This window comes from Melanostigma gelatinosum, assembly GCF_949748355.1.
Source record: "Melanostigma gelatinosum genome assembly, chromosome: 15".
NCBI lineage: Eukaryota > Metazoa > Chordata > Actinopteri > Perciformes > Zoarcidae > Melanostigma > Melanostigma gelatinosum.
Genome location: NC_136648.1, coordinates 14,245,520 through 14,261,512, shown reverse-complemented (window position 1 = coordinate 14,261,512; position 15,993 = coordinate 14,245,520). Strand labels below are relative to the sequence as shown.

Sequence of the window (15,993 nt, the reverse complement as noted above, 5' to 3'; positions counted from 1 at the left end):
CATACCACGTGTATTCGGCCTAAACAGACACTTTTTTTCTAAAGTGACCCGAGAAATAGATTCGATAAATAAAAGAATCAGCATGAGAAATTGAAAATAAATACGTTTTGCCATAAATAATTAAATATTAATGAATGTTCCATTTTTACTGTATGCATTGATTTATTTATATACAATTAGATTATATATATTTTTGTATTAATTTGTTATATTATTTATTTACCAGTATATTCTCATTCATTTTCAGATTAATTTACTTATTTACTTATATATCCATATGCATGTATTCATATATTAATCTCCAATTTATTTATTCATATTCTGTGTCACCACTGTTAACGGGCCACTTAATGAGCTTATAATTAATAGTGAATGTGTATGTGTGATTAATATGCTTCAGACATTTGAACAAACCAAGTGAGTCACTTTGTTTACGTAATTTTTTAATTTTTTTGTATTTCATGATATTTTTTCTCAATTGACATTTAATCTAAAATACAATAAACTATATGGTTATATTAAATTAAAATAATGACACAGAATGTTAACGCCAAGTGCCACACTGAAACTATTGTTTAAATTTAAATTCTAAGGTTTTAATCCACAAGAACTAAAAGACATCATTCAAGCACAGAAGTAACAGTGAAATAATAACATCAATCTGGTGTTAACATCCACTTTTATTTTGGGATTTGATATTTGAAACTGTCCAACAGATACGTCGTCATCATCAATAGAGATCAAACACAGGGTGTGCTATTAGTAGCTACATTTACATTCAGTTGGCACAAATCACGAGGATTTACAACACAGCGCTCCTATCGCTGCTGCACTGAAGCAAACACGATACAAGATGTTGGAACATGCAACACAGTATGTCTGCATGTCGACGTAGGGTTACCCACGAATAGGGTTAAAACAATAAAATCTGCTTTTACAAGAGCAAATTTAAAAAAATCACATCTTCCAGTTTTTTAGTTGTAGTGATTTAGTCTTCTTCATCATTAGGCCACTGACAGGTACTCAACAAAAAAACTACTTTTCTTTCAAAACTTTTTTGGGCATTTTTTGATTGTCTGGTGTTTTCCCATTTCATTATGTATTAACATAGTTCCCTTGGTCTACAGGGAGATAACATTACAATGCTCTTCCAATTGAAATCAGGACACAAATGACCGTCAGATGTACTTTGAAATGAGTCCTGGACTGGTTGGAATGGATTGTTCAAGTCTGCCAGGGAGCCACGGTTCATGCATCTCACCCTAGACAGCAGAACACTGCAAGGCAGTTCTTACATTTTACAAAATACACATACAAAAGCTGGACCTTAACTAATACATTCGGTCACAGAGGTCTAACAATCTCCAAACTTCAAAACGTCTTCTGCCCCTTAAATATTTGTGAAGGCTAGAAAATGGAAGCAACCTTCAAAAAGGTGAGTAGAAGTAGCTCAGTCATAGTACAAACGTTACTATTCTTTAATAGGCACTTGAGATTCAGTAACTACCCGTCACTCAGCTTTCAGTTGCTGTATACTTTCTACATTACAGCACTCAGCTCAGAACATGTGCGGGTTTCAAGCTGTCAGTGATCAAACCTCAGCTGAAATTATTTCCCACCTGCTAACGACGGAGAGGCATAAAGACAACACACTGATATTAAAAGACGACACTGGCATCTGCTGTGAACAAGAATGCATCGCCACTGTTTGCATATTAGAATAATACGTGTCCGTGTTTGTCACAACTGTCCTGGGCTCTGTTTCAGAAAAGAGGTTGAACAAACTCTGAGCTCCGAGATGGGAAACTGAGTTTTTGGTTCCAGAACAGCTGATCACAGTTCGTTCAACAACTGGGTTACAGACCCAGAGTTTAAGTTGCCTCTCCTCAGAGAATGAAAACCTAGTTTCCCTCATCTCAGGGTTACTTACTCAGAGCTTTCAACAAACCTGCTTTCTTGAACAGCGCTCTGATTTACTGATCAGGAAAACAATCACAACAACAATGACCAGACAGATAAAGAGATGGTCAGACAGGCAGGTGAGGGGAGAGTCGGCTTTGGGGAATGGGGGCAAAGTGTAGTAGTCTTTCCAGTACAGGGCTGGGCATCGAATCTCAATACTTTTTGGGGACCAACCCAAAGCTTTGCGATGAATGGACAATGTCGTCACCAATATGTAAATGAGCATGTGACCGCATCTGGCGACCTTTAGTGACTTTTGGAGCTCGTGCTTGTTTGGCCTCTTGTTAAATGGAGAAAAAGTTTCTATTTCTTAAAGTGGCAACAGACAACCGTTGTGCATCCGATACTTCGCCCCGTGTAGCACACTTAAAGTTATTATGCCGGCTATATAAATGTTGTGGGGCAGCATTATCTATTTTCCTTTGGTAAAGGAAGCTCCAGTGTTTCCTATGCTGAAGGAGCTAAGAAAGGAAGCATTGAAGCACCTTTCCTTGGCATCTAGAGAATTCAAACAGCTCTCATCGTGGCGGCCACTTAGATACGGCCGGGTCATTTCACTCAGTTAGGAACCGTCCGAAGCAAAAAGGACATTTCGACCGCAGCCACGCGCCGTCATGTTCCTGTTTAGGTTGAACAATAGTCAACGGTCTTCCTTTGTACCATAAATCAAGCCTTCATTTTTCTATTGCCACTTTAAAGTAACTCATTTGATAATCGGTTCATCTTCTTTTGGTTAATAGTGAAATCACAAAACATTGGCTGATTAGAGATTATTAAACAATCAACACATTTTTGGGTTCTTTGTCTGCTGGTCAGTAAATGTTCAGTAAGCAAAGTTAAGACATTACTCAAACTGTGACAGTCTGATAATGTATAGATTAACCAACAAAGAACAAATATTAGTGAAAAATACTAATTACAATACCATTACTTCAGTATTACAATATTGTGCTTTTTGAGTATCTTAACTAACAAAGCAACTTGAGTTTCAGTGGAGATCGTCACTCGTCTCACAGAGCAAAGCTCCATAAAGACGAGGCTCCAGCCGGCTCTGCACTCAGCTGCTCCTTCGGCTCAACCGACCTCCCTCGCCATGTGTGGTCTAAGTATAGAAACTATTGACACTCTTCAACGACTGTGAGCCGCCTGCATCAATACTGTTCAAACTGTCTCAGATACAGTCAAATGAAAACCGAGACACTACTCCACATAACACATTGCTATAAGAATGTCATGTTCATTGGACTACGTGCTGAGGTAAAGGACAATACTGAGAACACTAAAATATACTAAATCACGCCTGTAACAGAGAACTCAAATCATCTCTTCACAGCTTTAAACGATGCCCCCTGCAGCTGGCAAACCAACAGCAAATGGAAGACAACATTTAAATACTTGTATGTGTCCGTCTTCTTCACCGGTGACAGAAAATAACAAAACACCTTTCGATATCGAAACCCAAAACAATAGAGCTGAAAGATTACCGGAGATAAAGCGACACCTCAACGACAGAACTTTGTACACTTGATAAAGGTAGCGCTCGTTGCTGTTGTAGTGGCTTATATTAGACTGGTCATGTGTTCCTACTAAACCGTTGAATCAGTCTATGATCTTAAATTTGGGAAATGGCCCATTAACTTGCATCATGTGCATAACATGGGACTCTATGTCCAAAGAGTATTCCCGTCTCGTACGGATATCTGTCGGATCATTTGTACTAACACATACCAACAACTAAACTTTCCATCGCAATTGACAATATTTTTCGAAAGGTCCACTATATATATGATCACAGTGAAAACAAACTAAACCATTTGGGCACTCTTTATACGTCATATGTGTTGGCACTGGCATACTATCGAGCTCATTAGTCTGCAGTCATCACTACAACTACAAATAAAAGTCTGTGAATTCACTCTCAACGAGCTCCGCTTAAAGATACTGGACTCATTCAACACATTCAACTCTAAATAAAACTGACCATGCGAGGACAGTAACAATGCTGTTCCCTCTGTGCTAGATTTTGAGGCAAGATTTTGGCTCCAAAGTCGTACTCTGAAAACCTTTGTGCTTCGATATACAAACACCACGAATATCATAGAATCTGCAACAAGCTCATATAAGAACAACACACTCATTAAAAAACTAATCTCAAGGGGGAATATTTTACTGTTGTTGAATCAAATGCATCTTAGTACGTTACATATAAAGACCTCAGTGTGTGTGTGTGTGTGTGTGTGTGTGTGTGTGTGTGTGTGTGTGTGTGTGTGTGTGTGTGTGTGTGTGTGTGTGTGTGTGTGCGTGTGTGAGAACCTCTAAACTCTCAGACTGACACTCACGGGCCTGGTCCACGAGGGAAAACGTGTTATAAATTACGTGCACACACAAACACACGGAAAACTCACTGAGCATGTTACACTTCGCTGTACATGACAACAGTGTGTACAGGTACTCTGTACCATCCAACATAGCTCACGCCTACAGGGACTGTACATCCCCCGCTGCACACAGATAAAGCGAGAGAACACATTAATATCCCGCATCCTGAGCCAGTGTGTGTTTGCTTCTATCCAGCAGCACACAATCGTTACTCTCTCACTTCCTTTCTCTTTCGGAGGGTGTAAGGGGAGCTCGTCATCCCACTATCCCCGTTTCCCTCTCTCTGTAGCGTTATTATTACCGAGCCGTATAGCCCATCTGATGCAGCTTCCTCAGGAGAATCTGAGTGAGGTCAAAGGTGGTGAAGCTGATCCCGACTGCGATGGGCCCTTTGACCCAGTTCATACTGAGACCTTTGTAGAGTCCACGGACAACCCCTTCCTCAGACACGATGTCCTTCATGGTGCCCAGGATGGTGCCGTAGGTGTGACCTGTGACTCCTGCGGTCTGCATACGGCGTCGTACCACATCCAGAGGATAAGATGCCGACTGGCCAAGAAGTCCAGCACAGGCTCCGAACGCCAGACGTTCATATGAGTAGGGGTGTGGGCGCCCACTGCGCTCTGCATGGGAGAGGAGGACGTTAAGAAGGGACACATTACATATGCTAGGGCGACTTGCGACACAATCAACGATTACATAGATTACAGAAATACATCAATTTGCATGAAGTCCGTTGGAGCGTCACACGAATGGCTGCGTCTGGTCAAAGGAGGCGTTCCCTCGTTCAGGTCTTAATGCGTCACAGAAACCTTTTGAATATCAGGTCCAGTACTTTTCTATCAGGTATCGGACTAATGTTATCTACTTTGTTTTTAAGAGAAAATTATTGAAATAATGAAACATTAATCCGAAATATATCCGGAAAATTGTAAAAAAAAAAAATGAAAAAATAACCGCTAGATTAAATGATTATTGACCATTACCTGCATGTACTTTCTTCAGTGTCTCATAGGTAAAGAAGCTCAGACCAGCGTAGGGAATAACACCCAGCATGGTGGGAGTGAAGCCTCGATACAATGTCTTCAGGCCCTCTTCTCGGGATATCCGCACAAACACGTGCAGGATGTTACTGTACCTAAACAGTGGAGGCCCCAAAAACACAACATATTAGCATGAAACTGGATGAGAAGCGCTGTGTAACATCTATTCAAGGTTAAACAGGAGCACAAACTACCTCAGGCGCCTGTGCAAGTTATATCCATAAAAACAGACATGTAATTGTCATTGTTGTTTTTTTTCTGACTGGCAAATTTGAAGCACACCGATCAAGTTCTAAACCTGACCCTTGAAGGAGCACACCCCAACGCAGCCCCTTGTGTTATTTAGCTGTCGTGCTATATGTGTTAAATACCCACTGATGACTGTGCACTGGTACTTAAAGATGACCTTACATTTCCTTTGGCGTTACAGCCATCCTAGCTCGCACCATGTCCAGAGGATAGGTCACCATGGCTGCCGTGGTACCCGCCATAGACCCAGCCAATAACCTCGGAACTGGAGGAAGGACTCTGGAACACACAGAAAAACAATCGTATGTGCATCAGCCTTCCAGATTGTTTATTACTCCGCAAGACAAAGAAAACCTGTCGCGGTAAAAGTCATTAGATGAGCCAACAGACCCGAGTCGTAGGTCTACCAGCATAAAGCGACACTTACTTCCCCTGAAAGCCATAGTAGCCTCCTAACAGTCCCTTGTACTGCTCGTGTGAACAAAACTGGATAGCAGCGTACGGGATGACTCGCACCATGGTGGCAGAGTTGCCCCTCCACAGACTGAGGAAGCCACTCTTCAGGTAGGTGCGGTAGATCAACCTGTAGGCCTCCTGAAATGTAGCGTGCACACATGAACACATACATGCTCATGACCGATTGATGACGATCGATTTTTGTCTTGAAACTTTGAAATTACTCTTCAAAGGTCAGACCGACAACTAATATGTTACTAAATGGACATGTGTGAATTAATCTCTTGACAATAAATAAGTGATCAAACTTACCTTGGCGGAGAATCTGGCTGAAGACACTATGAAACAAACCACACGTAGACTATAAATGTCCAGTGTTTCTGTAAGTCACTCATCTTCTAATATCCTCATTGATATAAATACATCACAAACATAACATTAGTTCCAGATATAATTCCATGGCATCCATGTGGGTCATTTCTAATGTAAAAACACTTCCTGCTTTAAGGTCAGCTGAGGATTCAACTTGCCTTGGAAGATGATTTTAGTCCTGTCCAATGGGGCGACAGCTGTCTTGGCCAGGGCTCCAGCTAAAGCCCCAGAGAAGAGCGAGTTGAGGACAGACCGAGTGTGCCTCAGGCCCTGCACAGTGACGGAGGAATCACATTCAGGGTCATCAACACCAACACAGTGAATCCTGTAAAAACTGCCTCCTTATGTGAACAAAGTAGTGTTTGAGACGCTGTTGATCATTAACTTGGAGTTATGTAAGGAGAATAGATCACATCTGGCTAACCCAAAGACAGAGACGAGGCCATGAAGCCTTTAAGCTCTGCACAATTCTCAACTCTTCCGCATGCTATCCAGCAGAGCAGCAAGCAGAGAGAATTTCCTTTAAATAAAGACAGTACACAGATAAAACACAGGACGCCACGACAATTCTACCATTGACGATAATCAGATAAATGACACGTTTTATTTTTTCGACACAATAATATAGTCATTGCTCACTTTCATCAATGTGTCAGGTCTCTAAATGAGACAGCTGATTCAAATGTACAAATAAAAAAGATGAAACCTGATGGATGCTTTCCTTAAAGCAGTGAAGGATCATGTCTATAAAATGTCACCTCATAGCTCCCTTCTGCCTGACTGGGGGAGTCGAGCGGGAGCACTTCTCCCTGCCCGAGTGTTGCCCGTTGTTCCTGTACTCCGGTCCCCATCCCCGAAGACAAGCGGTCACTGAGCGGGCTCATGAATTCAACCACTGCTAGTGGTGCCCCCACCAACACCCGGTGCTGAGAGCTACAGAGGAGAGGAAGAGGTCAGAGAGAAAAAAGGTCAGTTTTAGGTAAGTGTAAATATAAAACAATCAACAAGATATTTCGGTGGTTACGCTTCTGTGTCAGGATCCAGTGACAAGCATGCCATTGCCAAGATGCCAACACTGTGTACAGATTAAGATCTTGCATTGCAGTATATGCATTGCATTGCAGTATAGATAGCTTCGTCATGCTGCACTTGCAGTGAGTACCAAAGAATTCGAGTCTAGCTCTGTGTAAACCTGAAGGCACATAAATCTGTTATAGTTTAGAACTTTCTTTGCACTCCCCCTGCTGAGTAAAGAAGTGTCACGTCACTAAACTGTAAAGACAACACCCAACGAGAGAAAATAGTTACCTTGAGAATAATCTAGTTACATTTAACCAACTGCCACATCTTTAAAGGCTGAATAGAGACACTGAGCGAAGTAGAGCTGCAGTAAGTTACACACAAAGATATGAAGGTCAAAGTGGAGGACTTGTGGGTGAAAAGTGTCTTAACAATACAAGCAAAAACAATAAAACAATTGAAGCTCCATTCGTAAAGTCTGACCACATCTTTGACACCCCTGATTGTAGGCAATGGAGACTTGGATGAGATGAACTTTAGAGAAAGAAACATTATCTGTAGCAGTCTCACCTCTTCAAACAAAGACGTCTGCATGTTCTACAATGAGTTAATCATTTCACTGGACACAAAGTCATAATACTTCACTAAATATAAGCTTGATCCGGCTTCAAAACAAAGGCCAGAACAATTCGATACTGAATATTTTTAACTAATTGGGAAAAATTGCACTTTCAAAAAATAGTCAGGGTTCAAGGAGTTAAGCAACAGCCAGGAGAATCAAGCCAAACAAGATGTAGAGAGATAGCATGAAACAAGTGAGTAAAGGACAAGGGCAACTGATATTGGGTTCAGTATGACGGGGCTTGAAGTCAGATCAAGTGTGTAAAATAAATATATATATATATATATCCATTTTGACACATTGTGTGTCCCCTTTCACCTCAACCACTGTCCTTAACCAGGGGTCGTCCCAGCAGCCTCCTTCCTCATGCATATCATGTTATGTTATTGTTCCTTATTTCTTACTTCTAGTTGAGCCTGTTTGGTGGGCCCCAGGCTGGGCTGCAGGACCTTTTCCCCACTAATCATCTGTGATCCAACATACCACTAACATGCTATACACAGCAGTGGAAAGGCAGAGCTGCCCTTGAGGATACATAGTGTTAATTTAAACAAATACACCATCACTTACAGTGTAGCTCTAGGGGACTGCATTGTATTATGAGGTGTTTGTATTCGTCTACCTCCTGGTGTTTTGTCTGTCTTGTTGTGTAATAGTCTTGTAACAGCATTGCATCCCATATGCCACCATTTTCCTTGTTATGTAAAAAGATTGTTTTCAAATTAGTTGTGCAAGTACTATCCCGGCATAAATACAATGAAAAGGTTACAACACATACATATTAGTCCAGCATCAGATATGCATCTATAACACAATCACCTTGCTTCTCATTCGGTCTCACTGGCCGGTGCACACGCCTCTTGTCGAAACTTGTCCACTTACCGACATACCAACCAGCAAGCTGTCAGTCCTCACAAACACTAACGTCACATTCTTACCTTACTAAGTTGACATCAGCTCGGAGCTGTCTGATGCTTTGGTATCCCTCACTTAGTGCGTTGTTGCTAGCAGGTTCTTCGGAAGCTGGTTTCCAAGTTAGCCAAATAGCAGGTTGAGTAACGTTGGATAGCAGTTAGCTTACTGCTACATTGCCGTAAATGTAACGCTCGTCGACAGTGTTGTGAGTATTCACAGTACGCTTGTGTCTTTCTAAAAACGTCTCCTAGTGTTGAAGGCACTGCCTTTCACACATTTCTCGTATTCATTGGTTCTGACGTGACTTTAACTGACTAGCATCGTCCATGCTGTTGTATTTCTGCAATTACTACCCGTGACAGCGCTGATATTGGATTCTGACAAGGACGAGCCCAGAGGCATTCTGGGAGCTGAAGTCTGAGCGAGAAGGGGCATGTTAGGATAGGTCGGTTAGAGGGGCGTGAACAGGAGGCACTTCGCAACAAACTGGCTCAGTATGGTTTCTCCTGGGTTTTTTCTTGTCCGTGAAGTACTCCGTCTTACCGTGTGTGATGATACACAACATAGAGGTGACGACCAAAGGTGACTTTTATCCTAATCATGCAAAATATACACTGTAATGCTGTCAGTGGTTGGTGTAAGTATCAGATATTTCAGTTGTTTACTGTAAATAATGCATATACAAATTAACAAACATAAAAAGTAAATGTGTTGATCTAGTCAAAGATGAAGGCATTAAATACATGTTCAAATGTGGCTAAAAAAGGATTCTGGACAGAATAGTGCAGTTAAACTATTTACATAGAAGCAAATACACTTATTTATATTTACCCATAGCAGAAAACATACTAATTCAGCTCCTAACATCCTAATAATATAATTGTAATACAGAACATATGTGGACAAAATATGAATAGCAAACAAAACATGTTCAACAGGACTACACTTAGACATTGCCGTAAATGTAACGCTCGTCGACAGTGTTGTGAGTATTCACAGTACGCTTGTGTCTTTCTAAAAACGTCTCCTAGTGTTGAAGGCACTGCCTTTCACACATTTCTCGTATTCATTGGTTCTGACGTGACTTTAACTGACTAGCATCGTCCATGCTGTTGTATTTCTGCAATTACTACCCGTGACAGCGCTGATATTGGATTCTGACAAGGACGAGCCCAGAGGCATTCTGGGAGCTGAAGTCTGAGCGAGAAGGGGCATGTTAGGATAGGTCGGTTAGAGGGGCGTGAACAGGAGGCACTTCGCAACAAACTGGCTCAGTATGGTTTCTCCTGGGTTTTTTCTTGTCCGTGAAGTACTCCGTCTTACCGTGTGTGATGATACACAACATAGAGGTGACGACCAAAGGTGACTTTTATCCTAATCATGCAAAATATACACTGTAATGCTGTCAGTGGTTGGTGTAAGTATCAGATATTTCAGTTGTTTACTGTAAATAATGCATATACAAATTAACAAACATAAAAAGTAAATGTGTTGATCTAGTCAAAGATGAAGGCATTAAATACATGTTCAAATGTGGCTAAAAAAGGATTCTGGACAGAATAGTGCAGTTAAACTATTTACATAGAAGCAAATACACTTATTTATATTTACCCATAGCAGAAAACATACTAATTCAGCTCCTAACATCCTAATAATATAATTGTAATACAGAACATATGTGGACAAAATATGAATAGCAAACAAAACATGTTCAACAGGACTACACTTAGCTTTTTGTACTTTTCAAAAACAAAAAAAAAGGACTGGAACACATATTCAACCTCTAAAGGGCGCTGTGTGGGACAAGCCTTTTCCACATCGACTTTATTTTTAACAAATATGTCTATCTGGTTAGATGCATCCGCTTAAACTCTTGGCTAGGTACACCAACATAGCATCTGTATCTTGCCTAAAATTGCATTTGATGGTGAGGAGTGATTGCTCTCCTCTACTTTCAGTTGGTGATGCTGCCATGTTTACCGGTCCACAGCTCTCTGAGCTCCACCTGGCATCCCAGATCTCTGAGGGCTGCTTTACCCACGTCATCACAGTCTTTATGGGTCTTTAGTGCCTGGATTATCAGGGCCTCTGCTCCCATCTCCAGGATCGGTTGGCTTAAGTTATCCATACGTGCAACCAGGTTTCTCATCACCATACACGCCTGTTTCTATTTATAAAGAAATAAAACAGGGACATAGAGAGTCGTCAGAGGAACTGTTTTTTTAAGTAAGCATATAAAATATTAATAATGACTTCATATTACCTGCACATTGACTGAATCTGTGTGCATCTTCATAGCCTGCACAGCAGCCAAGGCGCCTCCATTTTCCATGATGACTTTGCAGTTGTTGGGTTTCCGCAAAGCAAGGACAGAGAGGCATGCACAGCCGTGCTCACACACCTACAGCAGAATGTGAACATAATCATAGGACATTTGCAGAATTCATTTATAACTCAACTTAATTGTTATCCAACAAAAATAAATCTAAATAACCAATATTAAAGTTTGTATACTAAATAAAAGGTAAATTCTATATCAAGCCTAGTCAGTCAATTAGTGTGTAGGTATGACATTCAACTCACAGCAGAGTTGCTCATGTGTTTGTTCATGGCAATGATGATGAGCTCGACTCCTCCAGAATAAACAACTGCATCTTTCACATCGTCATTTCCCGCTACAGCTCGTATTGCACTAAGGACCTGCCGAACCAACTCCTGCAAGAAGAACATCAGTTCAGTGAGCATAACAAACATGGAGGTTGAATCTTCAATCAGTTTGTATCACAATCCCTTGTTTTTAGTTGGCTACCGGTTTCTCATAGCTGTCCGCAAGCAGAGTCATGATGAGCTTCAATCCTCCGAGATCACAGATGTCTTGACAGAACTCGTTCCTTACAGCCAGACGGGCCAGAGTTGCACACAGCTCACTCAGTACAGAAGTATTATCGAGGTGAGCTGTGAGGGAGGAACACAGGAGATAAAGAAATTCCATTAATGAAATCAGACAAAGCAGTTGAAGCTATTTTGCTAAATACCCACATACACTAGGCATCAGCTGGCCTCACCTTTCGCAGCGTCAATTAAAACCTTGAGTCCATTGTGCTCAAGAACAATAATCTTTGCGTGTTCATGAGCTTGCCCAAACGGAACGCGGATGTCATCGTCAAAGCACATGACCCTGAGAGCTGCAGAGGCTTCCATAACCAGCTCAGCAGATCCACTGTGTTGGGTAATGACACCGGTCAGAAGAGGCACGACGCCCCCTTTTACCAAATCCTGTCTGTTCTGTTCATGTTTCAAACAGCAGTGACGCACGGTGCAGATGGCGGCACGCACCACAGAGGAATCTGCCTTATACTTCTTAAGGACATTCAAAAGGAACTGCTTGCCCTCTGCATCCAACAAGTCTGGCTGTCCGTCTGTTAGTGCAGCCAGAGCAGACAGTGCAGTCAACTCAGCTTCCTGCTCCTCCACACTCTTTTTGCAGTAAGACAGGATGACGGGGTAGGCGTCTTTTTGGGCAGCCAGGTACCTCTGGGCAAATCCAAGCAAGCACTGCTTAGTGAAGCGCTTTATGTCTGCCGTCACTTCCTTCAAACCGGCAGAATCTTTCCCAATGCGGAGGGAATCCAATGCCTGCAAGTCAAAAAAAAAAAACAGGACGTGAGATTACGACACTTTTGCGGTCAGCAATCCCCTTTCACAAAAGAACAGAACTCACCTGTAAGACCTCGTGTGTTTGCTCCCCATCAGATAAGACACCTGGTACAGCTTTTACTATACAACGGAGGTTCACACCTGCGGCCACACATACGATTGGGGTTAATGACACAAAATATCAAGTACAAAAAAGAAAAGTTTAAAAATAATCATAATTCGGTAAGCATTGCAAAACTAAGTTCAGAGGCAGCCAGGTTGGTGCTTATGAGTGTCTTATCTACTTTGAAACTACACACTTTGAAGGTGATGACAAAAATCAGAATGTAGGAATATCAGCTGTCCAAAGAGAACTTTATAAAACAGATCAGTCACACTGCAGCCTCACTCTGTGTGTGGGCTGGTGGACAATTATTCAAGACAGTTACATCCAGTTAATTGAGGGATGAAAAATGAATTACTTTTTAATACTTAATTGTCTTAAACTCCCCATACAGGTACAGAGATGTTTATATATGGCAGTCTGTAAGGCCATTAAGAACGTTTTAATTTATCCAAATTTTCAAAAAACAGCTAGACAAACTGATATTTAGCACTGACGTTTATATAGATCATAACAGGCTTGGCCTCATTCTCATAGAGGCAATATACACGCGCAGCTGTACAATCATCAACTATCACTCATTGTTCTTTCTAGCTACGTTACCTTGAGACTCAAACTGCTCCAGAGCCTCCCTCAGAGCCTCATCGGGATCCATCTCAAACTCCTCCATGTTCTCCTTGACAGCAGCGTCAAAGGTTTCCTGTGTGATCCTCCGCGTTTCCATTGTTGCCATTTAACGTCAACAGATGAGAAAGCTGATTGTGTATATTCAGTTTGACCAAAGATAGCTAGTAGTAGTAGCTAATGTTAGCTAATAGATGCTGTGTTTCTGCTCTTGTTGCCGACTGGCTGTTGAAAGTCACAAACTTACCGTGACATAAAGCTGTTGTAATATAGTGTTTTTTCCCACTTGATAAAAATATCGTCATAAATGGCACGAGTCAAACTGTTCCCACCGCCAACTGACATGAATCAACCATCCAACGCTGTCGGTTTACGCCTTTTCCGTAGTCGATGTGCTCAGCTAGGGCGTGACTTGTGCGCAAGAATTTAAGTGAATAGTAAATTCCTCAAAAGGTCCGACTCATAAATATTCTCGGTTGGAACATACACTGCACTACATTAGTTCCACCTATAGACCGTCTGCCGTTTCCCCCTTGGTTTCTCCCGAAGACAATTATTTCATGACTTTTATTTTATCACCGGCTCACGACACTGGAATACATTTACAAATAGACAAATAGTTTGTTCCATATCAGGAAAAGGGAAGCGCTCCGTGATATTTTACTAAAGGGTACTTTAAAGTGGAAGCTATTTTGACGAGTTTCCCTTCAAAATAAAGGAAGCATTTTAGTAATTGATAACATCCCCGTGATAAACTCTGTAAACTCCTCTGTCTAGTAGATAAACATCGCGAAATACCCTTTCGAGGTAAACGGTTTTTATTGTTGTTGCTGTTGTGTCTCTATAATAACCTGAATTACACGAATATGTGAGTTAGTTTGTCTCACTTTTACTCATGGGGTTTTATTTTGAAGAAGAAAACGGATTTATTTTTATTCTTCTTGCTAGCTTTCCGCTAGTACTCAATATTTTGCACAAGGATTGAGGTAGATTTAGAAAACGTGAGAGGCTAACTATTCCTGGAGCACATTCGGCGAACGTTGGTTAAATTGGTACATTTTGTTGTTGTGTTGTCTTCTTGCCGAACATTTCCGCACGTCGGGTCCGCCGAAGATCCGCATGTGCGTCCACTGTCTGCAGGCAGAGTTTCGCTTCACGTCGCCTACTTGGGTCGAGGCCCGGACTCACGTCCTGCTGGGCTCGGTTCTGTACCGACACACAAAGAACAGTGAGCTGGCCCAGTTTCACCTGGAGAAAGCGGTGAACAGCAGCCAAAGTGTTTGATACCAAGCTGTGGTACAATAAACAACAAGTAACGTTCCTAGAAATATATCCATCAGTGTTTTATGCTTTTCCATTAATTGCACCAGCTCACTGTCACAGAAAAAATCCCTTCTCAGTGTGATGCTGTCACTAATATTTGGTTTCATTATGTTCCCTGCAGTGGTTCATATCACAACAAGTGTCCTTTTTGTGTATACCATGAAATTGCACACAAACTGATACAATGTATGTTACCAGCATCAATGTATCTCCTCACAATGATATGTATTAACGTTTTATAATGAGCTTCATCTTGGCACTAACCTATCTGATTATAGGGCAATAAAATCCCTTTATGATTTATATCAGATCTACCAAATTACAAATCATGCTGCCCAGCTTCATACACTATGGTAGGTCTATACAGACAAAGAAAACACACCTTTACGGTAAAGGAAACAGGCATGCCTATGATAAGAAAAAATAATGACATTATTGAAGACCCAAGGTGATCATGACAGCGCTAAATGCAATATTTTGTGACACTTCAAAATAGATTGCGGTCTGTGTGACTATGTGATGCTTATATGACTCAGTGGCTCTCTTTTTCTTCTGTTAGATGACAACTCACCTGGCCAACATCAAGGAATGCAACAGACATCAAGAGGTCAGGGAGTGCTCCTTCCTCCAGCATTTAAACAGTATATATATATACGATATATATATGAAAACAAATCTTATTTTCTTTAATCAGTAGCTGTACAGCCTTCTATAGAGGATTAATCCTGATCACAACTTTCCTGTCAGGTAAACTATACATCATGATAACATCATGTGCGTTTGTTCCATGCTTTTTGCTGAATTTTAAAACAATGTAACTTGTCTACAAGCTGCAGCGTTTTATATCAGAGAGCTCCTGTCTTTCTTCCAGGGACGTTACAACAAGGCCAAGTAGAACATCTGACTTATGATTTGAATACGTGCACTGTAAACTTTACATCTAGGATCCTGTTCTGCTCGTATGTTGAGAGCAAAATAACTTAAAATGTAAACTTGCATCAACAGAAGATTTCTAAGGGAGACCCCGAAGATGTCTAATGCTGAGGATCTTAACAGATTGACTGCCTGCTCGCTTGTTCTGCTGAGTCACGTCTTCTTTGTCCTGGGCAACCAGAGCAGGCGGAGATATCCACTTGTCACCCACACAAATACACAACTGAGTAACGAAGCCACAACTGATTTCGAAGTTAACGTAGCTTATGGGAAACAACAAAGTGACGGAAGAAACAATGAATCACTTTTTAGTAACCTGATACGTCTCCGCATCC

General features: G+C 41.3%; 2 protein-coding genes across 4 annotated transcripts; both read right to left on the bottom strand.

Moving 5' to 3' along the window:
- Window positions 1–631: 631 nt before the first annotated feature.
- Window positions 632–9,378, bottom strand: LOC306789301 (mitochondrial coenzyme A transporter SLC25A42-like). 3 transcript variants are annotated; one of them, XM_079285185.1, is made up of 8 exons: window positions 9,042–9,378; window positions 7,220–7,394; window positions 6,620–6,731; window positions 6,402–6,427; window positions 6,061–6,227; window positions 5,796–5,912; window positions 5,328–5,479; window positions 632–4,964 (listed from the first exon to the last, which is right to left on the bottom strand). In XM_079285185.1, exons 2-8 carry the CDS (start codon window positions 7,343–7,345, stop codon window positions 4,639–4,641), a joined length of 1,026 nt encoding a protein of 341 aa, XP_079141311.1. In that variant the 5' UTR covers window positions 7,346–7,394; window positions 9,042–9,378; the 3' UTR covers window positions 632–4,638. The 3 variants fall into 3 exon arrangements, with proteins under 3 accessions (XP_079141311.1, XP_079141312.1, XP_079141310.1); XM_079285186.1 differs by lacking the exon at window positions 9,042–9,378 and adding an exon at window positions 8,923–8,979; XM_079285184.1 differs by lacking the exon at window positions 9,042–9,378 and adding an exon at window positions 8,674–8,741.
- Window positions 9,379–10,309: 931 nt separating this feature from the next.
- Window positions 10,310–13,780, bottom strand: armc6 (armadillo repeat containing 6). The gene is made up of 7 exons (XM_079284338.1): window positions 13,382–13,780; window positions 12,740–12,816; window positions 12,084–12,654; window positions 11,828–11,973; window positions 11,602–11,733; window positions 11,282–11,419; window positions 10,310–11,185 (listed from the first exon to the last, which is right to left on the bottom strand). Exons 1-7 carry the CDS (start codon window positions 13,509–13,511, stop codon window positions 10,973–10,975), a joined length of 1,407 nt encoding a protein of 468 aa, XP_079140464.1. The 5' UTR covers window positions 13,512–13,780; the 3' UTR covers window positions 10,310–10,972.
- Between the last annotated feature and the right edge of the window lie 2,213 nt (window positions 13,781–15,993).

Bases quoted from the DNA above. Each gene is read 5' to 3' on its own strand.
- LOC306789301 (XM_079285184.1), bottom strand. From the start codon at position 8,696: ATGCAGTCCCCTAGAGCTACACT. The intron at 7,395-8,673 runs GTAAGTGATGGT...TCTCCTCTGTAG, and splicing joins CAGTCCCCTAGAGCTACACT to CTCTCAGCACCGGGTGTTGG. The intron at 5,480-5,795 runs GTAAGGTCATCT...TCCACTGTTTAG, and splicing joins GCTGTAACGCCAAAGGAAAT to GTACAGTAACATCCTGCACG.
- armc6 (XM_079284338.1), bottom strand. From the start codon at position 13,511: ATGGCAACAATGGAAACGCGGAGGATCACACAGGAAACCTTTGACGCT. The intron at 12,655-12,739 runs GTGAGTTCTGTT...TTTGACTTGCAG, and splicing joins AAACACACGAGGTCTTACAG to GCATTGGATTCCCTCCGCAT. The intron at 11,734-11,827 runs GTAGCCAACTAA...TTCTTCTTGCAG, and splicing joins CGGACAGCTATGAGAAACCG to GAGTTGGTTCGGCAGGTCCT.